At 50.7% G+C, this 22438-nt stretch overlaps 1 protein-coding gene across 28 annotated transcripts in view; it reads left to right on the plus strand.

The window, feature by feature from the left end:
- CABIN1 (calcineurin binding protein 1) overlaps window positions 1-22438 on the plus strand; it is a 164009-nt gene that overhangs the window by 90399 nt on the left and 51172 nt on the right. For 26 of the 28 annotated variants that reach the window (XM_077950308.1, XM_077950323.1, XM_077950312.1 and 23 more), the window contains exons 27-28: window positions 5894-6076; window positions 11660-11991. In XM_077950308.1, the coding sequence (XP_077806434.1) occupies window positions 5894-6076; window positions 11660-11991 (515 nt within the window). The remainder of the gene's footprint in view (window positions 1-5893; window positions 6077-11659; window positions 11992-22438) is intronic. The other 2 variants (XM_077950319.1, XM_077950321.1) reach the window with 1 other exon arrangement.

The following is a 22438-nucleotide window of genomic DNA, read 5'->3' on the forward strand; positions in this document are numbered from 1 at the left end:
CAGCGAATGGCCTGCCCCACCTCTTCTTTGATCCCCTCATGCTGGGGACTCAAGTTTGGGACATTTTGTGAGGGCTGCAGGCCTACTCATAACGGCCATTCTGTGCTCATGGAGCCTTGTATTCTGGCTTTGTAAGTCAGGGAAGAGCCTTTCACAAGCATGAGACAAGAGGTTCCAGTCAGGTCCGTTCTCCTCCACTCAGGGGTCTTATACACGTCCCAAGTCCTCATTTCTCATTGTTCTGTCAGCCCAGCTGATACTGGTGATCCATCAGTTCCTGGGCAGTGGACATGGCGAAGGCAGCTAGGAAGGAAGGGCTATGGCAGGGATGCCTACAAGGTCACTGTCCCCAAATCCTGTTATATGATGAGACATGGGTGAAGAGGCCAGAGCAGCAGGGCACCCTTTGGAGTACGGACCTGATCCTCAGTATCCTTTGTGCGGGCCATCCCACTTTGACAGGCCTGTTGTGTCAATGTTACCCCCCCCCCATCTACATGGTGCTGCTTAGGTATTGGCTCCAATATGGCATCAACAAAACCCTCTGTTCATTCAGACCTAAAGCTGTAATGGCAAATTTGAGGCATAAGAGATAAAACATGTCCAGGCTCTCTGAAATAATAATATTGATAAGCTGACATTTTGTGAACCTTTACTGTTTGTTAGGCACTGATTCAAGCACTTTATGTGTATTAACCTAGTTATTCATAACAGTTCTGTGAAGTGGATGCTTGTGTTATCACAGTTTTACATGCCTGGAAACTGAAGTGTAAATAATTATGGCATTTACAGAGGCTCTCAGAGATAGTAGGTGACAGAGCAGAATTTCAGTTCTATCAGCCTGGACTCTTTCAACTTTTTTGAAACAACTTTATATTTTGCTTTTTTTTTTAAGACAGGGTCTCGCTCTGTTATCCAGGCTAGAGTGGAGTGCAGTGGTGTGATCACTGCTCAGTGCAGCCTCAACCTCCTGGGCTCAAGTGACCCTCCCACCTCAGCCTCCCAAGTAACTGCCACGCCTGCCTTTTTTTTTTTTTTTTGTACAGACGGGCATCTCCCTATGTTGCCCAGGCTGGTCTTGAACTGCTGGGCTCAAGCAATCCTCCCTCCTTGGCCTCCCAAAGTGCTGGGACTACAGGCATGAGCCACCCAGCCAAAACAAGTTTATATGTTGTTGCAAGTTTGCTGACCAGGCAGCTCATGCCTGCCCTCCCAGTAGGACCGAGCTGATTGGCACTAAAACATGGACCAATACCAGGCTTTTAAGGTAGCTGAGTGAAGGGTTGGTGGACCCTAGGGGACCGTGTCTGCCTTTCTTCTTGTGTTCCCCAGGAGGCCAGTGTGGCATGGACCTCTGTGAGATGATATGTGGTTGCAGTTTTTAGGTGAGAAAGGGACTTAACTCACTTACGGTCTCACAGCTAGTAAGTGGCACAAGAGGAACTCGAACTTAGCTCTCTTGGTTGCTAGTTTATTGAGCTTCACCTCAGGATATATAAAGTTCAAGACAAAGTTTCATTTTTTAATAGTTCTTGGCCAGGTGTAGTGGCTCACGCCTGTAATCCCAGCACTTTGAGAGGCCGAGGTAGGTGGATCACCTGAGGTCAGGAGTTCGAGACCAGCCTGTCCAACATGGTGAAACCCCATCTCTTTTTTTTTTTTTTTTTTTGAGATGGAGTCTTGTTCTGTCGCCCAGGCTGGAGTGCAGTGGCACGATCTCGGCTCACTGCAAGCTCCGCCCCCCAGGTTCACACCATTCTCCTGCCTCAGCCTCCTGAGCAGCTGGGACTACAGGCACCCACCACCATGCCTGGCTAATTTTTTGTATTTTTTTAGTAGAGATGGGGTTTCACTGTGTTAGCCAGGATGGTATCGATCTTCTGACCTTGTGATCCACGCGCCTTGGCCTCCCAAAGTGCTGGGATTACAGGCATGAGCCACCACGCCCGGCCGCCCCATCTCTACTAAAAATACAAAAGATTAGCTGGGTGTGGTGGGGCACGCCTGTAGTCCCATCTACTCAGGAGGCTGAGGCAGGAGGATTGCTTGAACCTGGAAGGTAGAGGTTGCAATGAGCTGAGATCGTGCGATTGCACTCCAGCCTGGGCGACGTGAGACCCTGTCTCAAAAAAAAAATTTTTTTAAAGTTCTATTTTATCTGTACTCTTGGTTTATTATAGTATCTTTTTTTTTTTTTAAATGTAGTTGTTGCCTTAGGGTTAACAAAATACACCTTTAAGTCATCGCAGTCTGCCTTCAGGTGATGCTGCACTGCTTCCTAGGCAGTGGAAGAGCTACTCATCTTTTGTGCTCATTTTCATTCATTTCCCTTTTACATATGCTCTAAGCCTACAATACATTGCTACTATTTTTGCTTTAGAAAATAAACAATAATGTTTTAGAAAAATTGAACATAAAAAGAATGTCTGTTATATTTACCATAACTTTAACCATTTCTGGGGAACTCAATTTCTTTATGTAGATCCAAGTTTTATCTGGCCTCATATTCGTTCTACCTGAAAAATTACCTTTAACATTTCTTGTAACTCAGATCTGCTGGTAATGAATCCCCTCAGTTTTTGTTTGCCTGGAAAAAACAAACAAACCAACCTTTTTTTTCCCTGAAATTTTTAGAGGTATTTTCACTGAGTATAGAATCCTGAGTTGACTATTTTATTCCTTCAGCACTTTAAAGATGTTGTCAGATATGTGTGATTTCTAATGAGAAGTCTGCTGTAATTCTTAACTTTGTCTTTCTGTACCTGATGTATCTTTCTCTGACTGCCTTCAACATTTTGTATCTTTGGGTTTCAGCAGTTTCAAAATGGCCCACCTAGGTGTGATTCTTTTTTTTTTTTTTTTTTTTTTTTTTTGTAATTGTGGGGGTGTTTTCCCTTGCTTGGTGTTTTCTGAGAATCTTGGTGATTTGATGTCTTTTATTATTTTTGGAAAATTCTTAGTTATTATGTCTTTAAATATTTCTACTGTCCTGTTTCTCTCTCATCTCTTTTTGTGACTCCAGTTAGCGTGTTGGATCATTTGGATGCTCTATTCTGATTCCTCTTGCCCACTGTTATTCTCTGGGTTTGGATTACAGATGCTCCTCAACTTACAATGGGGTTATTTCCTGATAAAACGAACATAAGTTGAAATTAAGTCAGAAATGCATTTAATATACCTGACCTACCAACATCATAGTTTAGCCCACCCTCACCACAACATGCTCAGAACACTTGCGTTAGCTTACAGTTGGGCAAAATTATGTAACACGGAGGTCCCCAACCCCCAGGTCACAGACTGGTACCTGTCCGTGGCCGGTTAGGAACTGGGCCGCACAGCAGGAGGTGAGCAGCAGGCAGGCAAGCACTACCACCTGAACCCTGGCTCCTGTCCGATCAGTGGCAGGCGTTCCATAGATTCTCATAGGAGCATGAACCCTATTGTGAACTGCACATGTGGAGGGATCTAGGTTTTGTGCTCCTCGCAAGAATCTAATGCCAGAGAATAGTTTTATCCTGAAACTATCCCCCTCCAACCCTCTTGGTCTGTGGAAAATTGTCTTCCAAAAATTGTCTTCCTGGTGCCAAAAAGGTTGGGGACTGCTGTTATAGCACAAAGCCTATTTCATGATAAAGTGTTGAATATCTCATGCAATAGTATTGTACTGCATATCACTAGCTTGGGAAAAGATCAAAATTTAAAATTTGAAGTGTAGTTTCTACTGAATGCATATCACTTTTGCACCATTGTAAAGTCAAAAATTTTTTTTTTTTTTTTTTTTTTTTTGAGACGGAGTCTCGCTCTGTCGCCCAGGCTGGAGTGCAGTGGCCTGATCTCAGCTCACTGCAAGCTCCGCCTCCCGGGTTCACGCCATTCTCCTGCCTCAGCCTCCCGAGTAGCTGGGACCACAGGCGCCCGCCAGCTCGCCTGGCTAGTTTTTTGTATTTTTTAGTAGAGACGGGGTTTCACTGTGTTAGCCAGGATGGTCTCGATCTCCTGACCTTGTGATCCACCCGTCTCGGCCTCCCAAAGTGCTGGGATTACAGGCTTGAGCCACCGCGCCCGGCCCAAGTCAAAAAAATTTTAAGTTGAACCATTGTAAGTTGGAGATTGTCGGTATTTCTAGTGACCTGTTTTCAAGTTTTGATTTCCTTTTCCTCCTCAGCTGTGTCAGGTTGGCTGCAGTGTCTGGGAAAGGCACTCTTCATCTCTGTTACTGTATTTTTTATCTCTAGCCTTTGCATTTGACTCTTGCTTTTTTTAATCTCACTGCTGAAATTTCCTGTCTGTTCGTGCATGTTGTTCAGCTTTTCCAGTACAGCCTTTGACATACTAATCATATTTATGAATCATATTAATCTTAGTTATTTTAAATTCCCTGACATGTAGTTCCAATATCTGGGTTATCTGTGAGTCTGGCTCTGCTGATTGATTTGTCTCTTGACGATTTACTTTTTTGTTTCTTTCTGTATGCGTCTTGTAATTTTTACATTGAATAACAGATATCATGTATAGGACAGAAGAGACTGAAATAAGTAATATGTATGCTTGGAATAGGCTTCCATCTTTTGTTTCTAGGCTTTTAGTAAGGAAAGTTGAGTTAGGCTAGTCAGAAATTGAGCTGGCTTGGGTTTTGTTGTTACTATGGTTCTGTGCCCCAGTGGTGCAATCATAGCTCACTGCAGCCTCGACCTCCCAAGCTCAAATTCCTCTCATGTTACCTTGTGCTTAGTAGGGGAGCTTGTTTGCCACAAGGTTTTTCCCCACATTCCAGTTCTGCCTTCAGCCTTAGGCCTTTGTGTGTACATCAGGGAGGGTACTCCTCCATGCTCTTGCCTCCTCCCTGCAGTAGACTGCCTTGCTTGTTACTCAGTGCATGCCAGCCTAGGGTTGGGGACAGGGGGTAGTTCTCTGTTGTCTTGGTCCCAGCCTCAGACTTAGGTGGACTCTGTGTCCCTGCATCTCAGGGGTGGTGCTTTCTCCGTGATTCTGCCCCTCCTTCAGTGGTGGGAGACCTCTAATGTTTGGACTCTAGATGATTTCCTGCCCCTCCCTTAGAATAGAAGGTTTTTCCTTTTCCCTTCCCCAGCTGCAGTGGGTCTTCACCTGTACCCTGGAGGCAACAAGGTTTCCTCCCCTGCCTCCATGCCTGAAGGCTTCGGTTCCTCCAGGCAGGCTTTGTACCTTTTCCATAGCAGCAACCACTCACTCCTCCCCTCCAGGTCTGCACTACTCCCAGGAAGGTTTCCTCAACTTCCCTCCTTGCCCCTCCCCTATTCTCTCTCATGAGCATCCGTGAAGGTCTGAAGACAGCAGCTAGTGACTGAGTACAAACTCCTTTTACATCTGTGGCTCCCAGAGATCCACAGAACTCTGTGGCTCCTAGAGTTCTTCCAGATCACACCTGGCTTTTACTAACAGGTTAAAAATGTTTCCTGAATTTTTTCCCACTTCATTTATTTCTGTCATATTTATATGGTAGAAAAACTACATAATAATGGCTACTGTGCATCTCTTCCTAACTCCACATTTGACAACAGCACGTTGGTAACTTGAAAATTGCCATGGTGGGAATATTTACACTCCAGAAATCAGTAAGTGCTATTAATCAGGGCTTTCTTTTTCCCTGAGAGCCAGTTGTTAAATATTTACCAGAATACCACTGTTTGGAGGAACACCAGGAGGGCTGACCATGGAGATTGGTGCCTTTGGTGAGTCTCTCCGTGGCCTCTGGGATGGGTTGGGCCCAGCAGTGTTGAATGGCTGTGTTCAGGCCATCTCCTGCAAGGCAGTCCGCAGGCCACTGGCAGGGAGACTCACCATAGGGAGGCCCCCTGTGTTGGAGGTGGTGTAGGTTAATGCTCTCGCCCTGTCTTCCTCCTTCTCCCCTTAGACCGAAGCCAGGACAGCACAGCTGTAGCACTCTCAGACTCCAGCTCAACGCAGGACTTCTTTAATGAGCCCACCAGCTTACTGGAGGGTTCCAGGAAAGCCTACACAGAGAAGAGGCTGCCGGTTCTCAGTTCCCAAGCAGGAGGGACGGGTAAAGACCTTCAGGGGGCCACAGAAGAAAGAGGTATGAAGCTCTAACTCGGTAAATTAGAACCACTTTGATGTCTTGTGGCAATCTGGGCAGAGCTGAAGGCTTTGTGGCCCAGGGACCTTGGCTGGGCAAGTCGCTTACTCTCTGGGCCTCCGTTTTTCTCCCTGTAGGATGGGAATGGTCGCAGTGCCCTCCCTGGGGTTGTGAGGGTTGAGGGAGGCAGCTCCTGAGGGTGCGCACAGAGCCCAGCACCACATGCGCTCAGGGATGCTTCTTCTTGTTGTTATGACCCTCACAGCCCAGCCCGGGAAAGCTATGTCTGTGACATCAGTGTGCTCTGTTTTTTTTTCTTGGTTAATGGTTATTTTAAGTCTTTGGATCCTAAATGTCACAAATGTGTTTTCTTTTTAGTCTGAATCATATGAGGTCTTCAGGAAAAATCTCCCTTTTTTGGGGGTGGGGGGCACAGGGCCCTGATTTAAGCCTGGGGGTATGCCCAGCTCTCCTGGGGGGTCTAGGCCACGTTTGTAGAAATCAGTTGGCAGAGCCCCACATCTGGGCTTACTGGGAGATCACAGGCAGGCTGGGGCTTTCCTGGCCCCACTCTGAGCTGTGGCTGGTCAGCTGTGGATTTGAGAGCTTTCCCACTCTGGCCAGGGCCAGGACTTACAGGTGTTTCTCAAACAGTAATAACAACAACCCAGCCCTGTACTCTTTTCTGTGCTGGGCACTGTGTTAATTCATTTGGTTCTCCCAAGCACCCTAGAGAAAAAGCATAATGACTATTCCCATTTTATAGCTGAAGAATCTGAGATTCAGAGAAGGTCTGGAATTTGCCCTCTCAGTCTACACCCTTAACCATTACCCCATGCTGCCTCTCCAGGTGGGATGGATGGATGGGGAAAAACATTGGTGATAAACTGCCTCCCTGAGGGACCCAGGCCTTGTCCCAGCAAGTCTCAGAGCAAGCCCTGGATGGGAGCTCACACATAGGTGTGGCAGTGGAGCCAGAGCCGTTTACACTAAGGAAGATCTCTCCCAGCTCTCTGCTCCCTGCCAGCCTCCCCTGGCTGGACTTAAAAGGGCATGAGACCACATCCCCAGTAGGTTGGAAGTATCCGCATTAGGGGACACCTGGTAGAGACACTAGATAAGAGGGCACAGAATGGAGGACTTACCATGTGGATTTACTTGTATCTGGTGCTCATAGAGAGATGAGGCCACCACCCCACTCTCTCACCAGGCAGTCACTATGCTGTCGCCAGCCAGCGTTGACATTCTGTAACTGACATAAACACACTGTAGGAAGTTTGAAATGGGAAGGAAAAAGGTAACTTACACTCTTAACACTCTAATACAGCATTTCTGGTCTTAAAAATAAGATTTTTAAACTTATTAGACAAGTAAGACCACCATGTGTGCTCTGTGGCCTGTCAAGCCGTGACTGCTGTGGATGCTATTGTGTCATCATGAACTTCTCTCCCACTTACATGAGGAAGGGGACATGGGTGTTGGGGGAACGAAGCAGAGAGTGAGTTGGCTTTGGTCTGGCACAGCCTATACAGGCCCTTCTAGACTCATGAAGAGTGTCCTGCCTCTTCCCTCCTTCCATTAGAGCCAGTGGCTTAAGCAGACAGTTTGTGGGGTTGGCCATTGGTGAAGAAGGTTAGGGTAGGACCAAAGGTCACCACAATAGCTGATAAGCATGAAATGAAACCTCTTGCTTCCATGGCCATGTTCCTCCTCTCTAAGTCCATCTTTTCTTGGTAACCATGGTGGTGAAGTTGATCAACTTCCTGCTGGGAGAGCAGGTATGGCAGGGAATGCTTCTCATGCCCACTGCCAGCACACAGTTCTGGGAGCAGAGCACTCCTCCAGGCCTGGTCTTGGTGAGTGGTGGTCTCTAACACGCACTCCCCTGGACTGCCATTGGGTAGTAGCCTGGCCATCACAGTCTGCAGTGCTTGAGCAGCCTTTGGCCTCTCTGCAGAAAGCCAGGACAGCAGTGCCTAGGCAGTGTTCGGTGCGGGCCCCAGTGTGCTCCACATCCCTTGCCTTCCCAGCACGCCCTCATGGAGAGTCCTATCACCAGCCTGCTGCTTCCTCCGTCATTAATGTTATGGGGTACAGGCCCTCGCTCATACGTTTTGTATTTGTTATCAAGCAGCGGGGCACAACAGGTCTAGATCTGTACCACGCACTGGGTACCAAGGGAAAGCAGAAACAGATCTGACAGCCACATCCTGCCTGGCACTGAGATGCGCTCCCTCCCACCATGTCTAGCAGACACAAGCTGTCACACTGCCCAAGGACCAGCCTCCTTCCTTTAATTCTCCAGAAGCTGTCTTTCTCCACTCTGGCCTTGACCGAGGTGCCTTGAGGAAAGAGCCTTTCCCAGAAGTGACTGTTGCAGCTAGCTGAAGCTCACCTTTGCAGGGGGCAGAGCTTCAAAAAAAAAAAAAAAAAAGTCTAAAATACGAAGGTCGCAAGAGTAAAGACTTATTTATTTAATCTAGAAGAAAGTTGTCCACAGTTTCATCACTTAAACACAAGCTCACTCTTCTATATCATTCTGAGGGCAAGAGGGTAAAACCCAAAGCAGAGTTGACGACCACCTGTTGTGATCCAGGCAGTGGACACAAGGGCGTGCCAGACTGGCCACATCTGCCCCTTCCTGGTCAAGTAGAGGTCTAGTGACGATGCCCGTGTACCACACGCAGGATGGGATGATAAATGGTTGGGGGGGGCCCGCCCTGGGGGCAGTTGACCTGCCAGTGCCCAGCTTCCTGCCCATCTTGCCTGCCCGCCCTTTGTGGAGAGCACCCTCACTGGGCTTTTTTCTCAGACCAGTAGAGTTTGAGTAAGACGATCTCAGAAGTCAAAAGAGACAGACTTGAGGTCCCTGCTGGGGCATATTTCCGTCTGGGCCTCTCAGCTGTTGGTGTCTTGCCAAGATGTGTAGCCACCTGCGGGTCAGGCTCTTCCATAACCAGGCCCCCTGAGTTCACTGGGCCATCATTACACATCAGTCCAGAGGGTCAGCTGGAGGCATGTCTGTGCCTCATTCTTCTTAGGACTTCCATGGACTGATGTGGATCAGATGGCTCCTGTGCTCTGTTGGCCTTGGCGTACGCACCACAGGCATTCCAAGCCAGTCTTCCCTGCCTGCGTCAGGCACTGGCCTAGGCTGGAGCAGCCAGAACACACGTTTTACTTGCTTTCTCTTGGTAGAAGGAAGTTTTCTCATCTTCATGCAGTTAGGTTACAATTGGACGTCCTGGCCTGGAAACGTGGTGTGGTCTTGTTGGCATTTCTGACCCTCTTTCTTCCAGTAAGGCAATGGAGGGCTGTAGTGACCTGTGAGGCCAGTTCAGCAGTAGGAGTGGATGCTGTGGGTAAGGCAGCTCACCCCATCTCTCCTGGGCCCCTTAGGCCACCCAGACCCCTAAGCAACTGATTTTTATTGTTGTTGTTTCTGAGACAGGGTCTCGCCCTGTTGCCCATGCTGGAATACAGTGATGCAGTCATGGCTCACTACAGCCTCAACCTCCTGAGCTTGAGATCCTCCTGCCTCAGCCTCCCGAGTAGCTGGGACTACAGGTGGCACCACACCTGCCTAATTTTTTACGTTTTTTGTAGAAATGAGGTCTTGCTCTGTTGCCCCAGGCTGGTCTCAAACTCTTGGCCTCAAGCAGTCCTCTCACCTTAGCCTTCCAAAGTACTGGGATTACAAGCGTGAGCCACCGCACTGGGTTGTTGTTCTTCGGGTTTGTTTGTTTGTTTGTTTGTTTGAGGTTAGGTTTAATAGGCAAAAGAAAGAAAAGAGAATAGCTCTCTCTCCAAGAGAGGGGCGCCCGAGCGGGTCTTCCCTGCAGCTAGGTTTCTAACTCAGTCTAGGATTGCTGTTTTCTTCTCTCTTTATGTGTTCTAAGATTTCTGGCTGAATTCTTGACCCTCTGCCTGCTTTCCATGAAAATTGTGCTCTGTGTGTCTTTGTGTCCAAGCTCTCAGTGCCTGATGTGAACCGCTGAGAGGCCTGCATCATCATCTGCTTCCTCTGTCTCCCCCGTGCCTAGCACAGGGCTGATCCCAGCATTATTATGGCTTACACTGTTTGGTGAGCCACATTTTGAACACATTGGAAACCTGGCACATTTTTTAATAAAGTGATGGTATCCTCTGTAAGACGGATGCCAGCCCTAAGCTGTGGGACGCAGGCAACTTCTTGAGCTCACATGAGAAGACAGTGTAGTGTGGAAGGAGCTAGGACCTCCTGGCATTCAGTCATTAGGGCCACTTCAAAGAGTGGGGGGAGGGGCAGCCCGTGGTAGGCTCTGGGCCTGGGGGAGGGGAGATGCTCTTACGGCTTTTCTTTGCCAACGCCACTGGGGGCAGCGATGCAAGGGAGGGAGAAGGGCAGTGGCTCCGGGAGAAGGAGTGATGGTGGAGAGGCAAGGACACTGAGGGAGAGCCGTGGGTTGGGCTGCAGGGGAGCAGAGAGGGAAGATCAGACTAATAGCAGGTGGCTGAGGGGAGCATAGGGAGTGAATGCTCAGATTCTTTCCTCAACGAGAATAGTGATGGTGGGCAAGCTGGCCACACACCTGATGTCTGCAGATAGGCTTCGACTTAGCATGTGGAGAACTGGGGGCCTTGGTTGTTGCCCACTCGGCCCTGCCCCAGCAGGCCCCAGCTGTCTCCAGGCCACTACTACAATAGGGAGAGGGCTCAGCCATAGCACACCACCTCAGAACTGGTGCTGCTGGCTGCTTCTCTGGCTTCCTCCAGGCAAGCTGCGCAGGGTGTGTGCCATGCTCCTGGGTGCCTAAGGAGCCACAGACCACAGGACCCCTTGCCTTTGTCCCTTGCTCCCCAGCCCTTTCCATCTGTCCCACCCTCCCTGGCCAGACAGCTTTCTTTTTCTGTAGCCAAGGAGCCTGCACCTCCGGGTATATAGCCCAAAGTCACCCAGGCTACTGTCATCATCCTGGGGCCAGCCCTGCAGCTCCACCACCCAGCCTGGCTATCTTGATGTGAACTGCTGCCCCATGGCCCCTGGTGGAGCAAGGCTGGGTGTTCAGGAGCTGGGCTCATGCCACCTGAGGGCCCATGTGGGAGCACTTGGCTCACTCACAGCAGCAGTAACCCTGGAGAGGGATTTGGGGCAGGCAGTGGGGCAGGCAGTGGGCCGAGCACTGAGCAGGGGAGCAGGTGTGCTGCTTTGTGAACCCTGGCTGTGTTTTATTTGATGATGGTGGTGGCAACACCTGCCCTTTGTGGGCTGCTTCCCCATGCCCCAGCCCCAGAGGTGGGACAGCCTGTGCCACCGTTCAGAGGGGAAGACCCAGAGCCCAGCCCATAACTCCCACTCTGTAGCTTCTGGGTCCCCCACTGCATGCCAGCTGGGATAGCCTCTTTCATGGAGCAGGAGACCTCTGTTGGGGCAGAGCCAGCACCGGGCCCTGTGCCTCCTGCTGCTGGGTCCAGCATCCACTCAGCAAGGGCATTGGTCCAGCCATCTGGTCACCTCACCGAGGCGCCTCCGTCGCTGGTGGTAGACCACTACGTGGACAGGGCCTAAAACCAAGGTGACTTTCTTTTCCTTCTCAACTGTAGGAAAAAATGAGGAGCCATTGGAGAGTACAGAAGGTTTCCGGGCTGCAGAGCAAGGTGTCCAGAAGCCTGTTGCAGAACCCCCAGCCTCTGCTTGCATCCCTGGCAAGCCCTCAGCATCCATACCCACCCTGTGGGATGGGAAGAAGAGAGGGGACCTCCCAGGGGAGCCAGTGGCCTTCCCCCAGGGGCTGCCGGCTGGTGCTGAGGAGCAGCGGCAGTTTCTCACAGAGCAGTGCATTGCCTCCTTCCGCCTGTGCCTGAGTCGCTTCCCCCAGCACTATAAGAGTCTCTACCGTCTGGCCTTCCTCTACACCTACAGCAAGACCCACCGGGTGAGTGGGCTGCCAGGCCAAGGGGGCTTGGATTTTCCCAGGCAGCCGAGCATCTTTGAAGGTTGGTGGGCAGAGCCAAGACAGATTGGAGCTTCACAGTAGCAGCACATGGGAGGGATGGGCAAGAGAGCTGCAGGAGGCAGGGCCAGCCCCAGGAGTGAGCCAGCTTGCCAGGGAACCCAGTGGTGAGGGCCCAGGGTCACAGCCAGGAATGGAGGGAGGAGTGTAGTGGGCCTCACAGCCTCAGGGATAGGCTGTGGGGTGAGGGATAAGGATTTCATAAGCTCAACTACTCTTTCCTGTGAGGGCTGTGCAGTGACTCAAACTCTGATGTCGTGCTCCCTCACCCCTGCCATTCACCCATCATCTCAGCGACAGCATGCCCGTCTTCCAGGTGCCCTAGAGGAGGCCCTGTGTTCCGGCCTTGCTTGCCCTAGGCCCCGTCTCTCCAGCTGCATCTTGCAGGGGCCTCCTCACCATACCCTGCCCCTGGGCTCTTCTCTCTGATGCAGCTGCCGAAACCATCTTCACAGCCTCTGCTTTATGGGGGTTAGGTGCTAATAGCCTCCTCCAGCTCTTTCTGGAAAGCAGATGATATAGCGATCCTTAACAGCTGTGCCCCAGGCTTAAGTGCTTCCAGGGGCTTCCCAGCCAGACCTCTTCTGCTGGCGTTTAGATTTGGGGAGGTAATGTGACCTGGGCAGGGCCTAAATAGTAGGGGTGACTTTATTTTCCTTCAGTCTCTCCTCACTCACCCAGGAGGTGTTGGGGAGTGTCCTGGTCGTTGTCCTGCCCCATGTAGCTACATTCTAAGGGGGAAGCAGACTTAAAAACATGCAGATGGCCGGGCATGGTGGCTCACACCTGTAATCCCAGCACTTTGGGAGGCCGAGGCAGGGGGATCACCTGAGGTCAGGAGTTTGAGACCAACCTGGTGAGTCCCCGTCTCTACTAAAAATACAAAAGTTAGCCAGGCGTGGTGGCACATACCTGTAGTCCCAGCTACTCGGGAGGCTGAGGCATGAGAATTGCTTGAACCCAGGAGGCAGAGGTTGCAGTGAGCCGCGACTGTGCCACTGCACTTCAGCCTGGGCGACAGAACGAGGCTCCATCTCAAAAATAAAAATAATAAATAATAAATAAAACATGCAGATGAGTAAAGCAAGTCTCATTTGACCAATACCACAGAGAAAACAACGGGGTGCATAGAGGGGTGAGGGTGCTGCTGTGCCTCTGTGAAGACACCTTTTATGCTGAGACCTGTATTGTAGGGGACAGCATTGGTCTGGAAGGAAGGAAGAGCACCCAGACAGAGCAAACAGCCCAGGAAGGTGGCCATTCTGGGCTGGCATTGGTGTGGGCGAGGGCCAGAGAGAGCCAGGTGTGCTGGGCAAGCAGGGGTGACCTTTAGGGTCTTGCTGTGAGGACTCATTCAGGTCCTCCTCCTAGAGATCTCCTGCTGGTTCCCCCCAGCATCCTCTGTGGAATGTTTGAAGAACCAGAATGGACAGTTGGCCAAGAGATGGGGCCTGGCTTGGCACTGGCTATGTGCAGGAAGTGGCACTTCACAGAATTCTGCTTGGGGGACTAGATACAGGGGTCCAAGAAGGTAAGTGCTCTGTCCCCACAGTGACCACCATTCTCATGTGGCTTGGTTGATTTACTCAGGGCACAGCAGGTGACACAGGTCTGGGAGGGAGGGAGTCTCATCATCTGGGGCTTTGGTCTGTAGTTCAAGGTGCAGTGCATGCTGGCAAACGACGGCCAGCTCCCTGGCTATTGGTGCCACACTGGAGCCTGGCTTGCTCACTGCTCAGCCTGCACTTGGCAGTAGACCTTACCTCTGTACCTCAGGCCTTCTGCACCCTGGTGGACCTGGATCTTAATAAACCCCAACCAGCATGTCCTCACTGCTGAAGCTGTCTGTGGGCCTGAGGGGCAGTGGCTGATATGAACTCTGTTGGGCTCACCATTGCTTTGGGAACTTTCCCCCTTCCCTCTTTTGGGAGCAGCACAGCCCACTGCAAGAGCCCACACACACATCAGTGGAACAGACACTAGTAACCATTGTCCTGTCCTCCCTCACCTCTAGTGTCCTTCTGTTCAAGTGCATCCTCAAGCAGCCATACAGCCCCCTCCAGCTGTAGTCAGCTTTGACCAGGATCTGGTGGTCCCCAGTAGTGAGCTCAGACCCTTCTTTACCTTCTCAAGAAGCAGATGCCGAGATGGAATTTTGGGTACAAAATGTTGATTAGGAATTGGCACCTGTGCAAGGGAAGTGGGGAGGGACAGCAGGTTTGGGTGGGAGGAGAGTTGAGTGGTGATACAGGCCCCACCCACCCACCCTCCACTTCCCCGCTAAATGGCTTTATGTTGAATTTGAAGGAGCCAGTGCATGTAAAGTGTTTAGCTCAGCACTAGACACAGAATGCTGTTATTGTAGCCTGCCCCTTCTCTTGATGAATTTTTTAGAAGTAGGAAACAGTATTTCTGTCAAAATCAAAAGTTGGAGGGAGGTAACCACAATTCTACCACCCTAAAACTAGCTGTCTTGGGTCTAGTACAGGTTGAATATCCTTTATACAAAATGCTTGGGACCAGAAGGGGTTTGGATTTTGGCTTTTTTCAGATCTTAGAATATTTGCATTATATTTACCTGGCTGAACCATCATGCTAAGCCAAAAATCTGAAATCCCAAATGCTCTGATGAGGCTGGGCGTGGTGGCTCACGCCTGTAATCCTAGCACTTTGGGAGACTGAGGCGGGTGGATCACCTGAGGTCAGGAGTTCAAGACCAGCCTGGCCAACATGGCGAAAACTTGTCTCTACTAAAAATACAAAAATTATCCAGGCGTGGTGGCGCACATCTGTAATCCCAGTTAATCAGGAGGTTGAGGCAGGAGAATCGCTTGAACTGGGGAGGCGGAGGTTGCCGTGAGCTGAGATGGTGTCACTTCACTCCAGCCTGGGCGAAAGACCAAAACTCCCTCTCAAAAAAAACAAAACAAAAAACCAAAATGCTCCAATGAGCATTTCCTTTAAGCACCAAAGTTTCAGATTTTGGAATAATTTGGATTTTAGATATTTGGACTTAGGATGCCCTGCCTGTATTTCTTCCCAACTCCAGTACACATGCCCTGTTGATTGTGTGCTTTCAAGACCAGGCACTCCAGGCCCCAGAGGTGGGATCATGCCCCTTCTACTTTGCATCTGGGAACCTGGTCTGAGGGTCACACAGAGCTGAGTGACAGAGCCAGACATCAGCCCTGGGCAATCTCACACTGGCCCAGTTGCTGCACTGTCCCCCACACCCTGTCCACACTCATAGTTTGCCATTTTGCTCTTAACCATGAATGCCCCCTTGCCAGGTCATTTTGGTCATCTGTGATGGTCCAGGGTAGGTGGACCAGTTGACCCAGCCATCCCCACCCAGTAGCAGGGATGGAGGCTGCCTTGGGCTATCTGCACCATTGATGTCAGTATCCCCAGACAACCCCCAATATCCATCAGCCTCAGTTTCTGCCAGCTTTTCTGTTTGTTGCATTCCCAGGCTGAGTTCCTTGGTTCTCAGAAATGACATACTGTCTTGAATCTAAGAGAGACCCCTTAAGCAGCAGACACTCCCTACCCACAGCCACACTGCCTACCCACAGATCTGCTTCCAGGAGGCAGCTCTGCAGGTGCCAAGTGTGCCTCAGGTAGCCTCGAGCCACTGAGCTCATTCTAGACCCTGCATATGCTGAGTCTAGGGTGGTTCCCGCTGGCTCCTGTGTTTGCTTCACCCAGAAACCTTTGCTGAGCACCAGTTACCACCACCAAATTAAATGCAGGTTGTTAACACCTAGCTCCCCTGAGAGCCTAAGTTAAGACCTACCGGCTGCTCTGGGGCATGCCATCCTGGGGGCTGCATGTGGCTCTGCCCAGACCTGGGGTGTCAGCTTTGCTGGCAGCAGCTTGTTCACAGATCTGGGGGACACAACTCCATGTTGTCACTGACTAATGTGGAACCATTAACTGGGAAGTAGTTACCACTTTCCAAACACAGCTGTTTGGTAACAAACACTTCCCGCTGTGTATATTTGACAGCAGCACATTTCTTCATAAAATCCTGCTGTGGGCTTGGCAGTGCCTTTTTCTTGTTGCCATCTCACAGCTCACTGGTGGACTGGAGTGTCCAATGTCTGCCTCTTCAAAGGGGCCCACAAGCAGAGCCTGTCTGGAGTTGTGTGGTTGACTCCTGAACCCTTGGGTCTTTCACAGGCATCTCCAGGTGAGGCTCTGCCTGCCCAGGCCTTGCAAAGAAACCGCCTTCAGGGCACAGTGTGCCACTTGCTTAGCTGCTGACAGCAGGGCTTTTGGGGGAGGAGGAGAGAATGTGGGCTCTGAAGCTGGCCTAACCTAGGTTCAGATCCTGGCTCTGCATGGGAACTCTTGGAGGTCCAGGGCTCTTCTTTCCTCGATGAGAATGATAGTGATATGAAAGCAGAATTACTGTGGTAATGAGGTGAGGGCTGCAGTGCTGGGGCAATATCCAACACACCCTGCCCTGCCCTCAGCCAACAGTCCTTCTCACCCCTCTAGTGAGGCCCATTTCTTCAGTGTCAGCATCTCCCATGACTCCTTGCTCCTCTGCCAGGCCCTCTGAGGGCTCCCTGCCTGGAGGATAGTGGCCAAGGGCTAGGTCTGTCCTGAGGGACCTTTGTTGCCTGCCTGAGGATGCCCTCCCATCCAAGGTTGGCACTGCTGTACACAGGCTGCCCCTGGACCCCCCAAGGCAGTCCACCTGTTGCCCTGCACACTGTGCACACCTTAGATGGGCATGATCATTTATACTGATAGCTGTAAGGGCCCTAATTCTAGCTACTGTATCACTTAGTCTCTGGATCACAATCTTCACCAAGATTTTGTGGCCTGAGTGTACACCCATAGAAACCTAGCTCTTTGAGCCCAGAGAGGCACCCCAGGAGAGACAGCACATGGCATCAGACACCTCTTGTCATGAAGGTTCTGGCCTTTACTGATGGGTGTCCAGGAAGAAGGCCAATGCATAGACACCCCTACCCTGCTCTCCCAGTTGCTTCCTTCTCAGCTGGGAGCTGAGCCCCTTCACCTCCTGCTACTTCTGCTGCAAAGGGTTCAGGGCAGAGGGGGTTAGTTACAAGATGTTCCCTGGAGCCAGCAATCTTGAACAAAAACAAATCAATTTCAAAACTTACTACAAATCTATAACATGCTCATCAAAACAGTGTGGAATATTAGCCTTAAAAAGGGAGGAAATTCGGTCACATCGGACAGCATGGGAAACCTAGAGGACATAATGCCAAGTGAAATAGCCAGTCACAAGACAAATACTGAATGATTCCACTTAGATGAGGTATGAGGTGTAGCAGCCTGGTTGTGCTAGCCCAGTCGGACCCCATTTCTTTGGCCCTGTACTGATATGGGATGAGCCAGGCCCAGGGTTTGGTTACAGACAGACTCCTGCCAGGGGGACCCCATGGTGCTGTGTGCTCAGCTGAAGGATCACCAGGGAATCTGCTGACTTTTGACTTCTGGATCAGCTGGTGCTCTGGTGTGAACCTGGGTAAAGGACAGGTCAGCTGGCTGTGAACCCCCACCCCTTGCCCACCTATTGTGACTACAGTATCCCCACCTGCCTGTGCTGCTGGCTCATGTGGGGGACCCATAGAAGTCAGGACTATTGTGCAGGTTAAATGAGAGGGCCTCTGAAGTGGGCCCTGCGCCATCAGACTGGAGTAGGTGTGAGGGCCTGCTGTTGAGACCCTGCTTTTTGCTCGCAGACAAGTGTTCGGGGGGAGCCAGTGAGCTTTGAGTTCACACTGACTGAGCCAGGACCACACAGATAGTAGAACCAGGCACCAGGAGGGCATGCTGGCCACAAAGCAGGGTGTTCACCTGCCTTTAACCTTTGCTCCCTTTCTGTGGATGTAAAAGTGGCCCCTTCCACAAAATGGCGGTGTGCCCTGCCTCCTCACATGGATGTCCTGGGCTGCTGCAGATCCCAACCAACCAGATTTTTGTCAAGCTTTAGTTTGTATAGTTTGCAAAAGGAGAACTTGATATTTTTCTCAACTTAGGAATCTTGATTTTGCATTTCAAAGTCTGTCTGCCTCATGGTTTGAAGATGCTGCTGGGCCTTTAGGGGCCAGAGGAGGTGGGACAGGTTGCCCCCATAATGGCCTGGTCTTCTCTCCTGCAAAGAAATGCAGATTTCAGCAGTTTGAATAGGTTTGAGCACTCTGCCAGCAGTTTTTATTACCAATAATATTGTTTAAACTTGGAAAAGAGAATGAAACTACCCACAACTGTCCCATAAGCCGTGACATGGCAGAAGTGTTTGTGTTTCGTGTGCTCCCTCCAGCATGTTTTCTGTGCATCTCTGCAGGTTTGCTCATTCAGCAGCTCTCTACTGAGTGGTTGTCACGCAGGAGGTTCCTGTTTGAGGTGCTGGGGATACAGCATTGTGTGCTCACTGGGAGAACAGAGTGGGCAGCTAGTGATGAGTAGGAAGAAAAATAAAGCTTGTTAAGGGGTTAGAGGTGGGATTGTGACTATTTAGACAGGGAGATTGGGAAGACCTGTCTAAGCAAGGATCTGAATCAAGTGAGGGAGCCCTGATGGCCACGAGGATATTGGGGGAGAGGCTTCCAGATGGACACACACCGAACACACATGCCTAGAGACAGAAACAGTCTTGGTGTGACTAGAAATCTGCTGGAAGCTGGTGTGACTAAATGGGCAAGGAGGAGAGAGGAAGGCGATGCGGTCAGAGGCTTTCAGGGCCTGGTTTGGCAGGGGAAGAGTTGAGGGAACATCATCCTGAATTAGGTTAAAGCTGTCGCAAAGGCTGGGCATGGTGGCTCACACCTGTAATCCCAGCTCTTTGGGAGGCCAAGGCAGGTAAATCACTTGAGGTCATGAATTTGAGACTAGCCTGGCCAACATGGCAAAACCCCATCTCTACTAAAAATGCAAAAACTGCTGTGGTGTTGTGTGCCTGAAATACCAGCTACTCAAGAGGCTGAGGAAGGAGAATCACTTGAACCTGGGAGGCAGAGGTTGCAGTGAGCCGAGGTCACACCACTGCACTCCAGCCTGGGTAACAGAGCACGGCAAAACTGTCTCAAAAAAAAAAAAAAAAAAAATCTGTCGCAAGGTTGCGGAAGAAGAGAGGCTCCATGTGACCTGAGTGTGTCAGAGACACTACTAGGCTGATATATAAAGAGTGAGTTGGGGGTGGCCCATCGGAGGCCTGGCAGGACACAGATGGCCCCATCTAATAGGAAAGTCTGAAGAGCGCTTAATGAAGGAGCAACTTACACAGGCCCAGGCAGAGAGTAGGAATTCACAAGGGAGGAGGAGTGTGGTACCCTGGGCCAACCGCAGTGCCTATCGGGGCTGGCCATTGATGGCTGCCCCACATCAACTCCACAGGGAGGGAATTCAAGGAGTGAGTGCTCTGATCAAATTCCCTCAGTTAAACCCACCCAGTAGTCAGAGACCCAGGAGCTTGAGAATGTGTCCACACAGGTAAAGAAAAAGTGAGTGTGGCAGCAGAGATGGGAGGAGACCACAGCAGGATATCAGGAAGTAGTCGGATTCTAGATGGATTCAGACAGAAGAGCTGAATCAATGGATGAGACAGCATGGGAAACCTAGAGGACATAATGCTAACTGAAATAGCCAGTCAGAAAAGACAGATACTGAATGATTCCATTTAGATGAGGTATGACGAGTAGCAGCCTGGCAGCGCTAGCCCAATCAGACCCCATTTCTTTGGCCCAGGACCTGTGGGATGTGACAGAAAGAGAAAAGTCAAGGTCAGTCCACAGACAGTCATGCATCCTGCTTCTGTTCTGACTAATGTTGTGAATCAGTTGAGAAGGTTTGCACATCTATCACCTTCAACAACTGTATTTAACTTTTCATATATATATGAGTAACGTAGAACAGTTATATATATATATGAGTATATATGAGTAATGTAGAACAGAGTTCCCTCCTGAGGCACTACTGACATTTGGGACCAAATAATTCTCTGTTGTGGGGATGTCATGTGCACTGGAGGACTTTCAGCAATATCCCTGGTCTCTACCCACTAGATACCAGTAGCCTTCCTCTAGCTGTGATGACCAAAGATGTTTCCAGACATTGCCAGATGCCCCCTTGGGGACAGACCCCCACCCCCATTGAGAACTATTGCCATGAGTCTCCCTCCCCAGGCAACTCTCAGGACTGTTGGGTACATTTCCTTTCCATCTTTCTTTTGCCTACTTTCTTTACACACAGACAGACACACACACACACACACATACACAGAAACGTATGCAAATATGGTTCTGCTTTTTCGTGCTCCCCATGTACTCATAAACTCTTTGATTGCATGACTTCTAATGACCACACAGGATTCTCAGGACTGGGGGGAGGGGGCACAGCTTTTACACTAAATCCTTAATATTTGGCTTTATCCAAACAAAGACATTCTAATTATAATTTTTCATGATTAGAAGTATCAGGAGTGGTTGGCTTTAAGTCTACCAGGTCTAGCTTTGGGGATATTCATGTCCTAGGTTGCTGGGGTGAGTTTGCAGTAAGTATGTGTCTGCAGCTTATGGATGTCCCCAGCAGCCCACTAGAGTCTCCCATCAGCAGGTAGCCACACACTCCTCTTTCTCTGGCCTATAGAACACTGTACTCCAACAGCTCCCAGCCAGTCCCCTTTGCATGGGGCAAGGGGTCCTGCGTGGCTCCAAAGGCTGCAGAAGGCCTTCCCTGGCCAAGCCCTCCACCACTCCTGATTCCTCCATTTGTCATGGAACCTGTGAGTACCATCTGTGCCCCCATGCCAATGCCTGAGGTATGGCTAGGTGAAGGGCTGAGCACAGCTGAGGTCCATAGCCACCTTCCTAGCAGCCCTGTGGAGCCCTGCTGGTCTTGCAGATAGGCTGGCACTGCTCCAGGATCCCCACCAGATAGTTTGCACACCTGGCGTCACCATGTAGGAGTTGTAGAGCCTGACGTCTCTGACCCCCGCCATCTGTCCCTTGTGGGTTTGTGAGGCAAGAGTTAGTTAAGTGGCGAGTGGATCATCATCATTGGTTGTGGCAGGGAGACAGCCCCTGGGGGCAGAGACCCTGGGTGACACAGGCAGAGCACATCCTCCAGGCCACCATACAATAGTGACAGATAGCACCTGGGATCAGGTCTGCCTTCCAACTTTGCACATCTTGGGATAGCAGGTGTCCCCAGAGGGTAGTAGGCGTGTTCCCATCTCCAGCTGTCAACAGGCTTTGCCAAGCCCCCACTACATGCAGGACCCACGGAAGGCTACAGGTAGGTATGCAAGCCACCTCACCCCAAGCTTTTGCTTCCTGTGCGAAGGGAAAGTGAGCCTGGGGAGTTCCAGGAGCTGTGACAGTCAGCCCAATGTTTGCTGTAGTGAAACGATTGCTGGCAGAGTAGTGCAAGTTAGTGGGCAGAGGCTGGCATTGAGGTTTAGCCTCAAGGGCTTGGACTGTTGCTTAGCTGGCCCCAGGGAGCATAGTGCTGGCACCCTGGCCTTGGGCAGGACCCAAGCAGCCCCTCTCATGCCCCATGGCTGTTGCCCTCCTCCCTCAACCTGACATACACTTCCTTCCCATTTTATGAAAGGTCAGACTGCTCAGCTTCCTTTCATTCTTCCTATGGGCATCTGTTGCACCCTTTCTGTGAGCTTCAAACTAGACTTGTCCTGGAGGAGCCATCAGTAAAGTCAGACTGTATCCCTGCCCTCATAGGGCTGATAGAGAAGTGGGGGCAGACAGCAGACCCATCTGCGAGTCAGTGGAAAGGCTATTTAAGGTGGCCATGGGGCTGTGGGTATAGTATTCCAGGGGAGCATCAGGGGAAAGGTGAGATGGCACCAGGTAGGGAGACCTGCAGGGACCAAGGTGGGAACAAGTGTGGCCAGAGGGCCGTTCACAAAGAGGGGTTGGGGGATGTGGGGGAGATGAGCCAGCGGGTAGGCAGGTAGACTGAGGCATGGAGCTGACTCTTGCCCTGAGGCAGGTGCAGCCCAAAGCCTTCAAGCAGAGGAGTTAGACGTCCTCTCTGCCTTCTGCTGTGAAGCAGGGATGGTCCAGATAGTGGGCAAGGGAGGGCATAAGGTGCCTGTATGCATCTGCGATTCTTTGCCCTACTTCTCTTCAGGACCTTACAGCCCTCCATCTGCCCTCTGTCAGAGCAGGGTCTATATGCATAAGCCTCAGGGCCCATGCAGCCAAGGAAAATGTGCCAATATCTGGTAAGTGGCTCCATGGGCCTCCTCCCATTCTCAGAGGTGCCCATGAGCCAGCAGTGTGACAGGTTGCATGACGCCATGATGGCTGGCTCAGTGTTCAGCACACAGCACATGCCCAGGCAGATTTGTAAAGTGACTTGCACACCC

The sequence above is a fragment of the Macaca mulatta genome, chromosome 10, assembly GCF_049350105.2.
Source record: "Macaca mulatta isolate MMU2019108-1 chromosome 10, T2T-MMU8v2.0, whole genome shotgun sequence".
In the NCBI taxonomy this organism is placed as follows: Eukaryota; Metazoa; Chordata; class Mammalia; order Primates; family Cercopithecidae; genus Macaca; species Macaca mulatta.